This window comes from Leuresthes tenuis, unplaced genomic scaffold (genome assembly GCF_036924035.1).
Source record: "Leuresthes tenuis unplaced genomic scaffold, fLeuTen1.0.hap1 SCAF_8, whole genome shotgun sequence".
In the NCBI taxonomy this organism is placed as follows: domain Eukaryota; kingdom Metazoa; phylum Chordata; class Actinopteri; order Atheriniformes; family Atherinopsidae; genus Leuresthes; species Leuresthes tenuis.
The window spans coordinates 5783417-5800389 of NW_027325362.1; the positions used below are offsets into that span (position 1 = coordinate 5783417).

The 16973-nt window shown below is 40.0% G+C and overlaps 1 protein-coding gene across 3 annotated transcripts; it reads right to left on the reverse strand.

Annotated features, from left to right (window-relative positions):
• Positions 1-108: 108 nt before the first annotated feature.
• Positions 109-12283, reverse strand: lnpk (lunapark, ER junction formation factor). 3 transcript variants are annotated; one of them, XM_072390585.1, is made up of 16 exons: positions 12168-12283; positions 11018-11087; positions 10251-10292; positions 9841-9891; positions 9623-9759; positions 9322-9380; positions 8928-8968; positions 8547-8630; positions 8401-8452; positions 8195-8311; positions 7864-7956; positions 7550-7655; positions 6382-6452; positions 6077-6247; positions 5392-5463; positions 109-3495 (listed from the first exon to the last, which is right to left on the reverse strand). In XM_072390585.1, exons 2-16 carry the CDS (start codon positions 11042-11044, stop codon positions 3311-3313), a joined length of 1308 nt encoding a protein of 435 aa, XP_072246686.1. In that variant the 5' UTR covers positions 11045-11087; positions 12168-12283; the 3' UTR covers positions 109-3310. The 3 variants fall into 3 exon arrangements, with proteins under 3 accessions (XP_072246686.1, XP_072246685.1, XP_072246687.1); XM_072390584.1 differs by having other exon boundaries at positions 7864-7974; XM_072390586.1 differs by lacking the exon at positions 5392-5463 and having other exon boundaries at positions 7864-7974.
• Positions 12284-16973: the final 4690 nt, after the last annotated feature.

Sequence of the window (16973 nt, forward strand, 5' to 3'; positions counted from 1 at the left end):
TTTGTTCACAGTAACTCTAGACTGACGAGTCTCTTGCTCTAAATGGGTCATACTTGAAGATACTCTTGTCACGAACACGTTTTTTTAAATTGTTTTTTCTACAGTTTGATTGCTGCCGCCACTGTTGTGGGTTCTCTGAGCGTATATTACTCTAATGTAAAGGCCAGAACAAGAATTGTGCTTTTCCTTTTTTAGCAGCTTGATGAATGGTTTGGTCTGATTTTTGTACGTGCAGGCAAGATATTTCCCCTCATGGAAGCTTTATTGATTGGTCTTGCCTGACACTTATTTGACAGTGAAGTTTAAGTTAGTTAAGGTAATTTCGACTTCAGTATTCATGGAAGCATTATGAGGTTTGCTACGTTTGAAAGGAAGACCGTGTCTTTAACTTTTATCTTTTAATGCCAAAACAAAACAACCGATATCTAGTTTGTCAGAAAACCTCTGACAAACCCTTACTATGTGATATGTTGTGCAAGGATTTATCACCAGTAACCACGGTTACTGAGTGGAACAGTAATCTGAATAAAAGTGCATAACAAACAAAGCACACAGGAAGATTGTTTGGCTGACATGGACAGGAACAACTCCATTAAATTTGGGATTGAAGCATCATAGCCGCTGTGTCGCTGCTTGTGTTTCAACAAGCTAAAAGCGACTTGATTTATTTTGTGGCTGTGATTCATTTACATGACTACACGTTTAGTTCGGAGTAATTCTGCATCGATCACTTTTTTATTTGAAGTTGCATAGATAAATAAAAGTAATTTAAACATACTTTTGTGTTGAGTAGATTTTATCTTTCAGTCATTTTCTTTTTCCTGAACCTCTGACCACCAAATGGAAATAATTCTTTCAGAACCAGTTTGATCTAAGAGGCATTAAAGAATCCCAGCAGAACTATTACCCGACCGTGTTGCTGAAAAACTTTATTTGGCGTGCCGTGCACACAGTTACTGACAAACAACACTGGCAGAGACGTACCTGGTAAATCTAGCAAAGCAGAATAAAACTGGAAAGTAAACAGGTGTCATTACACCGTTTATGAGACAACGTACAGAGAATAGCTTCTCATTTTGAATGTGTTTATACGAACAGCATTCAGGGAACCAGCAGGTGTGGGCAGCATGCTGGAACATTCAGGGAAACTAAATTCTGCAGAAGGGAAACGAGACAAAAAGGTGTGGAAACAGGAGGCCTTCAATTCATGCTGTGGTCTCTTTCTATGTTTGACAGATTTGTCTGGGAAAGATTTGTGCCAAAACCTTCGCAACAAACTTTTGATTTGGTTTATGTAACAGCGGTAAGCAACCAATATTACATACAGACTGCATGTGAAAATTCAAAAACTATACAAACTAAGGGAAATTAAAGTCATCCCGTCTACCACAACAGCCCGTGTATGTTTCCTGAACCAGACAAAAGAGTACCAAGTATTTACATTTGCATAGACACTCACTATTGTGCTGGCTAGATGAGCCATGAATCACCTTTCCTAAAGAAGCTAAACAAAGGCTTCACTGTAAACGGACGGATATACCAGCAGTAAACAAGGCACACATTATGATGGCACTACGTTCTTACAATGAGCAGTTAAAAAGAGAAGAAAAGAAAAGAAAATGTCAACAAATGCTAGTCGTTTCCATAGTAATCAGCACAATCGCCAAATGTTTAAAATCAGTGCAGCAGCAGCCAGAGGAGACATTAAAGCAAAATACGGCCAAATAAATAAATAAATAACACTCAGCGCAAATGAAATGCACGAGAAAAAAAGGAAAATGACTGACAATAACCGGACGAAGCTGAACTGGCAGTTTAAGCTACATTTAGTTGTTTTCTTCAGGCTGCCAAACGTGTCGAGGTTCAGCAACATCCACGTCGTTTCACCTCATCAACACTAATAATCTAACTTCATTTTACAAACCTCATCTTATAGATTTTAATAAACCAACTTAATCTAAATTTCATCTTCACTTTTCCAGAAATGTGACAAAAGCTGCTGAGCAAAAATAAAAAAAGATTTTCCAGAGGTTCTGTTTCCAGAAAAAGGCCACGAATTCAGACAACTCTGCCCAGATTACATTACAGAGTTCCTGCATCTGCCGTTGAAAGATTCAGAGGGAAACTTTATCTGCTCGTGTCTCAGTCAGGCCCACAGAGCAAAGGGCACCGTTTCAACACATTTTTAGCTGTGTAAACAAATATTTCTGTTTTTACGCTTCGTGGCTCTGATTCACTCACAAACGCAGATTTAAGTCACTGAAAAAGAAAACTTTGAAAGCTCAGTCCAGAGTGAAGATATACAGAAAGTCTGTGAAGACCGGTGGCTTCTAACGCCATTATGCCCTGTACAAAGAACAGGGACAAGTACAGAGGAAAAACCCTCCGTTGACAGGCTCTGACAGCACTAATTGTGAGGAGAACAAAACACTCTGGAGAATAGTAGTATTAAGTTTAACATGAATGAAAGTCCATCCAATTATGTCTTTCTTTCTATGAACAGACTTTCTGCAGGTGGACTCCCGTTTTTCCTTCTCTGGGTATAATGAGCCACTCTGAATGCACAAAGCCTTATAACTGCGGTTTTCTGGATAGCTGCTTATATTTCATGTAGCAAGTCTGGGATGAGCTGCTCAAACATAAAGAATATTAAACTAAATTCAGCAGGATAAAATGTGCACATGCATGAGTGTAAAATATATAAGAAAGATATCCCAGAAGCTACATGTTTCAATATTAGGCTAACATCTCGCCTCAGGGGTTATGAAAAGGCAAGATGTAAGAGCAGCAGCTGAAACCTAAATACTGAATACTTTCAACACAACTGGTGACGTTCTGCTTCTGAACAGGTTTACCTTAAAATTCACTGTGTAATGTGCATGTCAGGTGGGTGACGCTGTCCAACAGTGCTCCCCCCATCCAACATTTAGATTTGCAGATGTTTTTGCAGTCGAGGCCAAACCACTTGTGAACCAGCTGTTCTATCTAAAACTAAAACATTTCATTAACAAATCATGTAGCGTCTAAATACCCTGAACCTAAAAGGACCTTACTGTTTAAATCATAGAATCTAGTCAACAGCATCAAAACGCAGCCTTTAGATTAAACCTACAATCGTCTATCTGACACCCTCACATACAAACAATCCAGCTGTTAACACCAGGATAAGCTGGCATCATTTTAGGCAATACTGTTGGACAACAACCATCAACATTGCTTTTACATGAACATCCATCCATCGTGGCCGATAAAACGCATTTTGCTTGGACATAACTGTCATGCATCTGCGGTGCTTCTCTGGACTTTAAAACTACGAGGGCTGAGATTCTGTCTCACAGGGGTCGTCAGGACTCTGCTCCAATTCTTCTTCTGCCACCTCTTCCTGAACCAGCTGCTCATCCTCCTCTTCCTCCTTTTGGTGCTGCTGCTCCTCTGATTGATTCTCGCTTTCTACTTCTTTGGTGTGTCCTTCATCATCTCCCATCTCCTTCTCATCTGAGGGGGAACAAAAGGTGTAAGTGAGACTTGTTTCTAACACAAAGCAAAGACAAACGGTAGGAATGAGTGAGAGTTAACATGCAAGAAGTGTTGCATTACAACAGATGACTGATTACTGGGAGGTAAAAATCTGTGATAATGAGAAAATTAGCAGCATTCGCTTTGTTCAAGCTGACATAAAGTAAAGAGCATGCAACGTAAAAGGCTTTGCAGACATACTCTAAACCAGGGGTCGGGAACCTATGGCTCGCGAGCCAGGTGTGGCTCTTTTGATGATTGCATCTGGCTCGCAGATAAAACTAAATATTCTCACTTGTTTTAATCCATCCATCGATTTTTCATGTCCTGTTCAGGGCTGCAGGAGCAATTGTCCATTATTTTAATTGGATGATACTGGACTACGTTGGCCGTTGCAGCGTAAAACAGGTAAACGCCCCCTTTTGACTCAGTCTGCTCGGTCATCAGCTCAAAGCTAACCATTCGACGAAGAAGATGGCGAAAAGAAAAAAAGATGACGAGTATCGTACATTTCAGGCCGAATGGACTGAAGAATTCGCCTTTGTGGAGAGAGCAAATTCTGCGGTGTGTCTAATTTGCAATGACAAAATTACATCGATGAAACGGTCGAATGTAAAGCGGCACTTCGACACGCGCCATGCTACCTTTGCATCAAAATACCCGGCAGGAGACAGCAGAAAGAAAGCGTGCCAAGAGCTACTGAGCTACTAAAATATATTATATGGCTCTCATTGAAATAAATTTCCAATTTTTTTGCTTTCATGGCTCTCTTAGTGAAAAAGGTTCCCGACCCCTGCTCTAAACTTTCCCTTCTCACCAAATTTAAGGAAGATAATTACAAGTTACCAAAAGTATGCTTTTTGTGTAACTAAAGCAAACATTTCATGATCAAACACCAAAGGTTCTCGTAAACAGATTAACACAATAAGAGTATAATTACACGGATTTCAAGGATCAAGTATTAAAATGATTAATATGATCGGTTTGAGCCCCATTACAGTCACAATTTAGATCAACTCCAGCACATAGAAAATGTTTGCAGCCAAATTAAAGGAAGGTTTTGATCCTCATTTCGATTGATATTTCAGAGGCAGGTGGGTGTTAATCACAGCCCCCTCATCTGCTGAATATTTCCTCTTTACAGTCCAAGGTGGCTGCACAGATTCATTTTGAATCATGCAATGAACAACATAGGGTAACGGGTGGGTAAAATCTGCTCAAATCAATTATCAGCACTCTGATCAAAAATCAACCAAGCTCCCCCAAATCAAAATCCCATCCAAACAGGTGACATGGCAAGATCGTCAAATTTAAAGCTTTTGCACATGAAGTCATCAGACCAGGCATTTGGGCTTGATTTAGGAGAACGGAAAGGTTTAGTTTAGGAAAATATTATGTTTCTGAGAAAGCTGACATATATTAACTGGAAGACGGTATAAATACTGTGCCTGTGAACACAGCGAAGACCGAATCGGAGTCAAAGTGGTGTAATTCCAATTCGAATGTTCTGCAGCTTTTTTCAATTTAAATCTGACAATTTCAGATCATCTGTCAATAACTTTCCCCAAAAGCCTCAGTTACAGTCTCCACTTTATAGGCTGAATTAAAAGAAGTGTTTGTTTTCACCATTTGACCCAGGTCTGGTCTCGTGATGTTCAGTATTTGCCAACATCATGGGTTGATTCAGCGTGATTAGATGTAGTAGTTTCAATAGGCTGGATTCTACAATGTTATCAGCTCTAAAGTGGTACAAAGGTGGAACTCTAAAGTTGGAAGAAATTGAATTAATCACAATCAAATGAAGTTGTGCTAGATTGGACAGAGCAGGAGAAAAGGGGGCAGGGGGGGAACCTGGACTGCAGGGTCAGCTCTCACGATTCTTTGGACTCTGCTTGATCCTGAAACTGGAGAGACTGTGGACCAAATTCCTCGGAGCTGGAGCTTCGGCTAGAGGCAAGATCACACTGTTAAAGCCACTGGTCACTGACACTCCACTGGAAATGTGCAGTGGAACTTGCACTAATGCCCACAGCTGTGGAGGCAGGCTATTTTGGGAACTAAAAAACATGCGGAATTGTTCTCTCGTCCACTTCACTCTGGGGATACTGAAGTCAAGCCACCCTGCAACAGTTCAAAGGAGAGCAAGCTAAAAATGTGTTAGCATCTTTTCTATAATGAATTCGACTGTTGTTTGGAACTAACATGACAAGAAGACGGAAAGTTCAGTGCATCGAGGCAGACTCTTATCTGCTCCACGAAACAACTGCTACATTTGGTGTGAAAGAGGATGCCGAGTAAATAAACTGGCACAGCTAAAGCTGAGAGAAGAATCAAAAACAATGTACAAAGGCGCACCGAGTGCAGGTAGTTAGGACATGGAGTAAGTAACAAACATGAGGAGAAGAGGGAGTTGTGTGCCCATAACAAAGGAAGTTTTTGTCTCCAACTCAGACTTAACTGTTAATCTCAGGTGTTTTTTCTCAGAAAAACGTCTTTCAGCGTCACATTTATGCATGAGAAGATGTTTGGATTGTGTCTATGCGTCTGTGTTTTCCAGTACCTCCAGAGGGCGGTGCACTCTCGTCTGTGTCTGTTCCAGAACGCGGTGACGGTCCAGGAGAATGCGATTCTGCTCTGAGCCTCCGCTCATAGCTGAACTCTGGAAGCCTGGGTGCCTGAGGCCGTGTCTTCCTGGCCGGGTTCAGAAAGTAGCAATACGCACAACGAAATGCTGAAGGGAGACGGATAGAGAGGCGGGACCGGAAGAAAAAACATCAAGTGGGAATTAAAGAGCGGATGACACAAGCATAGTAAATACATCTATGTGCAAGTGTAGCGAGTACAACAGTGTGTCACTGATCTTACCGACATACTCAAACTCTTCTTTCAAAGCCATGCCGTTATGAGAAAAACACTGCTGGCAGATCAGTGCGTATCTAGTTGAAACAAAGAGGGACAAATGCATGAGGAGACAGAGAGATCGTTTGATGCAATAATACTGCGCTGCTCAGTGCATTCAAGGCTTTATTCCTCATCTATTCTAGTTCCTGTTTTACCGGATCTGTTTCCCAGATGACATCTGATAAATCCACCCGACGTAACAAAGTCATAAACAAAGCAAAGGCCTGCTTGTGATTAGCCATTTATTCACAAGAGGTCATATGGGCAAAGCCATTTTTCCTATAATTAATGAATAAATCTAGATTGAGACCAGATCTCACCAAAACAAACTCACATATGAAAGGATTTTAGCATCAAACCCAGTAGAACTTCAGCTAAAACAATACAGACTGTTTGAAAACTGTATATTTTGATCATGGTAGGCTACCATATACAGTTGTTTTCTAACTGCACATAGAGCCTAAACTTACTACAATATTTGGTATTAGCTCCAATGCAGTTAGCAGTGAACATCAGCGGGCTGCAACTTAACTTAAAGCCTGAGAAATGAGAAACTTTTACCATTCCAAAAAGAATTCTCATACAATAAAATGTGCACCATAGAACTCATAAACATCCACAACTCAAACTTGATTCCTCACCTGAAAAAACAATCTCCTGAACAGTGAATTACTGGTAACTACTTAACCCTAACACCAGAGAAGAGCCGAGAGCAGAACTGTAGTTTTTTTTTTTGGGGGGGGGGTGTTGACCAAATCACATTCAGGCAAATGAATTACTCAGACTGGGACCATTAAAGAACAAGAGTCCACTTATAATGAGCTGCTGATACCAGACTAGCTTGGCTGGGTAATCTTTGCCATTTCATTTCATTTGTTTTGAATGTTCATGTGTATTTAAAGCAGTTAAGTATACATTAGATGGGTCTTATTACTGCACAAAATATTCACATACAACTGTGGAACTTTGAGAGAAATGGTCCATTTCATTTGCAACCAGTTAATGTGTTCATCAGTATATTCTTGCAGCAGTAGTGGCCTTTACTGGTTTGGCAAAAAGGCTGCAGAGCACAGCGCTGTGGGAGACAGCTAAATGAGAGAGTGTTGGTTTTAATCACGAAACAACTCTTCACCTGTTCTGTGGTCCATCTCCGACCAGGTACTCGATGACTCTGTCCATAGCTCCCCTGTCTTTGGGCAGAATAGGTCTTGCTAATGGAGGACCTGGGGGATGCATACCTGCAAAAAAGTCCACACAGAAAACTTTAATACTCTTTCAAGATTTAGACACAATATTGTGTGTTTTACATGCACCTCAAAGGGTTTTGCTTTAGTCTGCCATCCTCAAAACAATAGAAACCTACATTAGTGTAACTACCCTTAAGGATAAATAGCAAAAATACAAGCATTTCTGCAAATAGAAGCCCTTAAAGGCATTAAAACCTACCTACGCCTGATATAGGGGAGTAGGGGGTCCTTGGTACAGCTCCCTGGAGGAACGAGGCAGAAGAGGTAGATTTCTCTGGTGGTCCTCCTGGAGCTGAGAGAGGAACATGTTCTGTCGGAAGAGTAACATCAGGTAAAAACACAACCTACTGTCTAAAAGGAAAAAAAAAAACTAAGCCAAGTAACAGAGCTTGCTGTTCATTCCAGTTGCTTTTGACTTAGTACTTTGTCCATCACCTGGAGATTCACCAACAAAGATGGAGATTTTAAAAGCGAGAGAAACTGGACTCGAGACTATACGTAATCATCAGTATCTCTGTTTGTCGCCTTACCCACAGGTGTACCCCCTGGTCCCAGCAGGGGCCGTGCTCCCGGTGGAGGAGTCATTACCATTGGACCTGGGGTGCCCATCGGTATGGGTCTCATTGCTACCCCCCTCTGGCGAATCTCTGGAAAGGAAAGAGGAATTCATTACATACTTTCTACTGTTCTTTTTCACAGTTATCCTCAGCTTTAGCTTTAGGCTAACGCTCAGTACCTTGACCTGGCCTGGGAGTGATCTGAGAGCGCACTGGTGTCGACTCCAGCTCCTACGAAGCAACAGACGACACATAAAAACAAAGATTACATAAAAGATCAAACTGAACAAATGGACAAAATAAAAGTCAAGACAACAACACTCACAGCTTTCCTCTTAGATTCAGGATCAAAGCGTTCCAGGATGAGTTTGGCATTTTTGTACGTCTCCGTTTCCATCACCTCCTCCAGCTGGAAACAAAAAGCAGGAAACGCTTCAATTATAACATGCAGAGTCGACAGTGGTTCCCTGGCAAAAACATGAGGTAACGAGGAGAATAAACAAGGCCAGACTAATTCTTCTTTGCCAATCACAGCTGTGAATCTGTGAGAAAATAAATGTCACAGGCAAAAGAATGGAGTTATAATGTAGACCAACAAAGTTTCTGAAAGGTACCATAATAGAAAGAAACATAATATCATCTAATCTACACGAATCCCAGAAAACTCCCTGCTTATAAGAATTACTGTGAAAGACTGCAGACTTACAATCTTTTTCTTGGTAGCTTTTAAATCTTCAAGTTTATCGCCTAAAAAAAGAAAGACAAACATCTTCAGTCAACAAATAATCTTCATTCTGTTTCATTTACTTCCACGTGTGCTCTGAAAATCCACCATGTTGGCCATTTTTTAACAATGCTGCAGATGAAACATCATGAAGATAAAGAGTCTGTTCTAAGATCATTAAATTACATTCATGTTTATAGTTGAGCAGGTTTATGATAAAATACTGCATTTTCATAGGTTAAAATTCCAAGTTTCAGGTAGCATGTTTTCCAAGAACTGTACTTTTCCTTAATTCATGTCACCAACATAATGCTAAACATGATATGTCAGGGTTCAGCTTAATGGGCAGATGGAGGAAGACTGACTGAAAACTTACTGTTTCGCTCAGTGCGTTTGGAAAAGAGGAAAATCAGCAGCTTCCTGATGAACCACACACTGAATAAAAGGCAGAAAGACAGACAGATGTAAGTGGTCTTCATCATTAACTCCAGGTTCAAACTTGTCATCTTAAAAAAGCACTCGTCTTTGGTCAACGTAAACCTTATTAAATTAAAAAAGTTAATCAAATAAATACCCAACAAGGAGGAATTCTGGCATGGAAATTATGTTTAACAATGTCAAAAAGTGACATTTATATTTAGCAAAAACTTTGAATGACCATGAAAAACAACACTCACAGCACAGGGTATATAAAGAAAGGCAGGGCCATGGCTAGTCTCTGCAGCCATTCCTCAGGTAGGTAGAGACAGTAGACGATCAGAGAGGTCAACAGGTAAAGGATGGATGAGTAGAGAAGCAACCGGCCAACCCACAGCTGCAGACGGATACAAACAGGACGATGAGGATATGGAACGGAAAGCACAGCAAAGGGATGCTGCACATTTCCTGACTTTACCTTCTGCAGACGCTGGTTTTTGGCTCTGAACTCCTCCAACTCTTTAATCTCCTACGAGGGAAAAATGCAGATTAAAAGGTAAAAATAGGTCAAACAGCAAACAAAACAGATTAAAAGATAAATTCACCATTTCTGAATTCCTTGGACAGACATTCAGCAGGGTATGAGTTATATTTTATATGTGAATAAACTAGTGACCTTTCCCATGACACAGGATTTATTAAATTAGATGGATAATTATGCTGAGTGGAACTGGGAATTTCTACCTCGTGTTCAGTTCTGGTCAATCTCTAATTCAATAATCCTGTTCTGAAAGCAGGACCCTGCTGACTGCATTCACTGATGTGAAAAGCCAATATGGACCGATAGGCAAACATTTTGTTTTGTCAGATCATAAAATAAGTCAGTACCTTATCCAGGTTCTCCAGCTGCTCAACTGTAGTTGGTTTTGTCTGCAGTGAGGATAAAAATGAGAAAATCATCACCATCTTAATCAGCATTACCACCGCTAGGCTTCTCTGTACAACTCCCAGCCAACAGATTTACAACTGACTGAAATGATTGATTTGACCGATTGATTGACTTATCAATAGGTCAGTTCCAGCCTCACTGGATATCTATGTAGTAAACATGATATTTAACTTCACAATTCTGAAAATGGGAAACTAAAGTTGAAGTGTTGCTCAATGTCATGCGCTGCCCCTCTGACATATATGAGGTATGTCTAAAAATAACACCTGAATTTCATCGAGCTTGAGCGTGCAGGTCAGTGTGTTCGTAGCTATCATACCCCGACTGTCTCACAGAAAAGGAACAAGACAAAACTGCACCGACTTGTGAGGTGAAATAATCAAGTTGGCAAAAACAATAAGATGATGATAATAATAATAATGCATAGAAATACAGTCACTGCAGGAAAATATGCCCCCTTATATATACATATGAACATACTAAAAAGAGAAAACACTCAAAGATGACAAAAATCTGACAGGCCGAGCAGACAATCAACCTTATTGATCCTTGTCTACCGGAACTGGGTTGTACGTGTGTCCTGCAGAAGATTTGCTTGACAATGAATGATTTGGTTCTAGATATAAACATTGAATCCCTGAGATTTCCCGTTTTAGAAACTTATATCTAACCATCTATTTCGTCCCATCTTCTATAACTCACTCACCTTCCATCTGGAAAACAACGCCCCCATATCTGTATGCTACAGTATCCTCCTCTTTGATTTCTTGGGTTCACTATGAAACAGAAAGGCTTGTGAACAACAGGTTTTAGCCACACATTTACTCTTAACTAATGCATGCAGCTGATGGTAAACAGCACAGTTAACCCTGTCAATGCTTTTCACTCACTCACGTCATCACAGGATTTATAAGGCAGCCTACAGAATCACACACAATGGTTACGGTTGTTGATGTGGATTAACTTAAGCAACCTTCTCCTATAGCTTCTTACATACTAAATACAGCTCAAATGAGGCTCCACGGTGTTGATAAATATGCTAGGACTTTTGCTCTGATTATTTCTGATGTTGTTCGTATTAAATAAGAAATGTTTGCTGGATATCAAGACTTCATTCTATGCGTTCTTGCAGCGCAACAGCTCTCTGGATATATGTTGCAGTGGCATGAAGGACCTAAGTTCACAAGTGATATCACTGCTGTCATTCCACCACTAACCCAGACAGAAAGGTCCAGTATATTTTATTACGAGTCTGTTCATAACCCCAACGGTATAAAAAAAAAAAAATGAAAAAAGACAGCAGAACACACCGTGGGCAGCTTTAACGCACAGTGAGATCTTTAGAAAACTTACAGCCAGTAAGACTTTCTGTTTCTATTCGCCTGAATCATTTGAGGTCTGTGCTCTTTGCAACAACATTTTCTTTGTATGCCAAGATGACAAAAGTCACGGTAGTCCCTGAGTACAAACGCTTCATTTATATCGAAGAGATGCTTCTCGACAAGTGGGATATGATCGTTTGTAATGGTGTTATTCCAACAGCAGTGACACAATTCAACGCAACCAGCTAACGTAATGGAGTTCGGGCTAACGTTAACTGTTTCATCAATACAAGGACAATTTAACACCGCTGCTAGTAAACTACAGTGCCTTTAGATAGCTATTAGACAGACGGGAACAAATTTGTTGTTTTACACCTTTAGTGGGAACAAGATTAAATCATAACAAGAAAATATGTTATCTGATTTACCAAGCTAGCTAATGTAACAGCCTCGTGCAATCTAACTAGCAGGCGCGCTACATTACAGTAAATCATCTTAATGAATATTTTCAGATTCTTGTCTAATAATACGTACATTAAGCGATGTTTCTGTTCTTCGTTCTTTCAGTCAAAGGGGCGCAGAAACAAGGCAGAAAGCACGCTTGAACTCGCACAACTGAACTGATGTCTTAACGGCCAACCAGACTAGAGTTTGGCGCGGCGTAAGGAAACGTATGTTCGTGACGTGGTCCAAAGCCAAAGGGCATGCTGTTTCCCACAGGCCTTTGCGGTGTAGTTTTTTTTTCTGTTCCTCGTTGTTAGTTTTTATAGTTAAACGTTTCTTACCCTTAATTTTCGTCATTTCGCACCAGTTTGTGAAACTAATTGATAAATATGGAAACAGTTATGATTTTAATTGATCTGATGCAACCAAAGTGTATCATGTACACCGTAAGAATGAATAAGAACACTGTGAATCATTGAAGTCATCCCATCCTAGTCTCAAGAGCTGTGTATGATGACGTGTACATAGCCTTTATCAGAGAGAGAGACATAAAATCACAATTTATTCATTGAAATTTTGAGGAAATGTAATCAAAATTTCAATAACAGCAATCTGGATTGCACAAAGGAGCAACATCAGTATGATGTAGCCTACAAATAAATAGAGGATATAAATGATGGACTCTTGTTGGAAAGAAAACCCTAAAACGTGAGTGGAATAAAACCTACTTGATTTGGGAAATCCTCAAGAGGAGATTTAAAGTCTAGTAAATGTAACATTTTTGCCTCAACAACCTTACTTCAGGACTTAGACTTCTGTTGTTAGATAGGATATGGATAGTTTGAAGAGAGCCAAAGTGATAGTGATGAAACTTTTTAGTCTGGATCTAGATGATGAGAGACTAATGAGCAGAAAATGGGAAGCTGTGCACAGTTCCGTGCCATAAAAAAGTCAAAATAAATACATAAAAAGAAAAATATCTTGCATACAAAAAGACATGTTTTGTCTCAAATAAATTCACGTAATATATTAAACAATTAAATATTGTCTTCTTTATTTGTTCTGTGCCCCAATGAAAAACACTGTCACCCCCCACCCCGATAAATTTCGTCTGGATGCGCCACTGATTCCAGAATGACGCAAAGTGGGGTTCAAGGTTCAAGGTGTCTCAATATCCCCGTGGGGTAATTTGGTTTGCAGCAAGCAATCATTCAGTCTTGCAATCATGCAAAAACAACAAAGACAGAGCAAAATGATGAATAAAAACGAATTAAGCTACTTATTTAGCAGAGCAATGGCAGCAGGGATGAGAGAATGTTTGAATCTATTTGTCCTGCATTTTGGCAGGAAGTAAATCCCCTACAGTTATAGTCCAGTCAAGTCTAATTTATTTGTATAGCACATTTCATGTACAAAACAATTCAAAGTGCTTTATAAAATAAAAGCATTGCAGCTGGGAGTGGAAGAAGCATTCAAAATACATAGAATAATATAAAATTAGAAAAATAATAATCAAAATGAAATTATTAAAAACAAACGTTAAGATAAATTAAAAAGACAATGAACATATATAATGAACAGTTATATGAATACTTTAGATTCATAGTAAAAGTCAACAGTGGGTTTCTAGCCTCGGTTCTGTTTTTTTTCTGATATCACGTCTTCCATCATTTTCTATACCCGCTTAATCCGTCGGTCGGGTCGCGGGGGGTTGGAGCCAATCCCAGCGGCCATCAGGCGAGAGGCGGGGATATAACGTCTTTTGTTGGGAAAATGTCTGTAATTTTAAATTGAGATTCCAGTTTTTGCCACTAGATGTCACAATTGTATAGTTTGATGGAGGCCTTTGTTTTCAGTGTCCAACGCAGCGTTCAGTGTGAGCTGACCATGGACTGGAGCTGACCAGCAGCACATAGCATCTGTTGTTGTGTTGGCTGTGGTTACTCTTTTTAAAAATCAAACCATTACACCATTTTGAACTGAAGAATTACGGGTGTATTTGCACCCATCGTTTATCACTGGTCACCATAATAAGCTTCTTCATACACACACAGACACCACTTAAATGAGCTATTAGATTCTCCGTTTTACCTGAAATCCAGTAAAAGTAATCTGCGCTGGAAATTAGAGGCCAGCTCAGCTCCCCAAACACACACCTGCAACAAGTCTTCTCCCCTCTGCATTGAAATACTTTCGTTATCTCACTGCTATTCAGAGACTTTTTCTCAGCTGAGCTTCCTGTCATTTGGCTGCAGCATACAGAGTTGGCCTTCAACTTTAGTGCTTAGAGTTTCCTCTGGAGTCTGAAGAGTTATGGGCCCAATAAAATTCCCTCTCGTCCCCTTACACGCACACGCACTCCAGATAGGCCTATATGCTGTTGACATATATTACAACTGATGAGTAATCCTGATGCTAATGTTATTTCCGTTTCATTAACCCGTAATAAATTCAATATTGAATGAAAAAGAACGGTAGGGACTTTTCACTACACCACTTACACAAAGTACACACAAGTACATTAAGTCTGTGAGGGACGCTGCAGCGGAGTGTGGTGTGTCCGAGGAAAATCAAAAGAAACTTTCACAGAACTTATACACCAGAGCAGAAGAACTTCGGTGTTTCAAAATGTGGTTATACTGAAAACACGGCGAAAAGGGTCAAGTTTTCGACTATTGTCTTGAAAATTATTCTTGCAAACTTTCATTTGACGATTTATATTTGACTGAACAAAGAAGAGGAAACAAACTACTGCGTTTTGTTTCGCAGTGTGCAAAAACTTTGCGTTATTCATACAGCAGCATCAGTCGACCTGCAGTCGTTCATGTCATACTTAGATGTCTTGTTCTTGCATCTTCTTGGTTAAACCTTTCGCATCCAAAGTCATGGTTAATGTGGTACTATATTCTCATTTTGTGGCCTTGCGTGTAGGCCTTCATCAGAACTGAAGAGTGCGCCAGTGAGGATGACAGGCCTCCTTAATGCCAACATTCCCTCTCTTTTTCTGGGTGGAGAGTTCGTGGTTCACCAGCACTTGAGTTTGTTGGAACAGACCTTTTTGTTGGACTTTGACAGTTAGAGTATCTGTCTGCTTTTGGACTGATGTCCTGACTGATGATTTCATGGATTTGGCTCTATAGGCCTTTCATTCATTCATAGCCTTCCATTATTTTGTTTGGTCACAAAACGTCCGAATATACATTTAGAAAGTATCGAATATGCAATTATTCAATTAACTTCGTTGTCTGGTTTATGTTTGACCCCCTTACAGGACCACGAAGTTTCTCTCCCCAAACCACGTGGATATCATTTTAAGCGTAACAATTAATTAACAAAACAGTGAACTAGATTCTAAACTTGTAGCAAATTGACTGGAAATGAAAACAAAATGGCATCATTACACTTCGGTAGAGAAATGACGTAATGGACGTACAAATGTCTAGTTATTTCGACATATTTATTGATGGACTGTGTGGACACAGCAGCGTACTACTTATTTCACGACCAATGACGCCGAACAGTGACTGTTGACTTTAGTGGACTTCGTGAAAAAAATCTCACCGCTGAAGCTCATAAAAACCCGATCAGTGACGTCAAAGTACCTTTCATTGTTCTTAAGATAGATTTTGTTTCATTCAGGGGAAGTACGATTATTTTTTCTTTTCTAATTGGGATGGACCTCCCTAAAACGACTCTTCGTTAAAACATGAAACCCAGCTGATTTTGAACAATCGTCGCAGTTTGGGATATGAAGATCAGAGAGTCACGGACAAAAATCAGCTGTACTCAGGCCAGGCCCTTCGCAAGTGGACTGTGAGGCCTTGTGCCAACTGGCTTGTACACGGGGGTGGCACGAATCACATAATATGGCAGATTTGCGGTTTTCTGGTGGTTCAAAAGTCTGCGTGAAGACGACGCATCAAATACTGGTGTTACACACAGAGACTCCTGATATAGCGCAATCTACAAACAGCTGGCTGATGCGTTCAAAAGCAAGCTGATGTAGGGTGCTGGATCACATATTAGGAAACACGCTCTTCATGAACAGAAAATAATACAGAACAATTTTAAATGGGGAGCCAGGATTTTTTCAACTGCAGATGTAACAGTTTGGTGGCCCCGGGCGCGCGCCTTTACGTACCTATACTCAAGACTAAACAAGGTGAGGCTGCGTTTCATTTATGCTCCTAAAATCTGGAACAGTCTTCCAGAAGATGTGAGACAGGCCTCAACTCTGACAATGTTCAAATCCAGGCTGAAAACAGCTATTTTAAGCTGTGCATATGACAGCTGAAAGTATTTATCTGCACTCTTCGCTTTTAATTTAATTAAGCAATGATTTATTTTGTGTTTTAATGATTTTATTTAGCTGTAAATTGTGTACGAATTGTGCTCTACAAATAAACTTGCCTTGCCTTGTCTACTCGGCTCCGGTTCGCGCGAGTTTTAGCAATTTGAGCATGTTTCAGAAGGAAGTCTCGTTTTACGGATGTACTGATCAAGAAAGTTTGAATTACCATTTTTGGAATAATCTCTCAGAATTGCGTTTCCTAAAATCAGCAAAGATATTTAGGTGTGTGTGTGTGTGTGTATTCGGATATAGATGTGGCCAACTGCAACGCCCCCCAGGTCCGAACCTATATTAAGGTGACCAGATTTCTGAGGTTAAAATCGGGGACATTTTCAATGTGGCGGTGAAAAATCATGAAATATCATCATTATGAAATAAAAAACAGGGACAAGTACTTTTTCATGTATTCTAACCAGCTTTCATTACACAAAAGGTTGCGATCAACCATCCATCCACTGAGGAAGACACAGATATCAATATAAGTTAGGATGGATTTTTAGGTCAGAAGTTTGAACTGATATTTATGACACAAAAGGTGTCAGTCA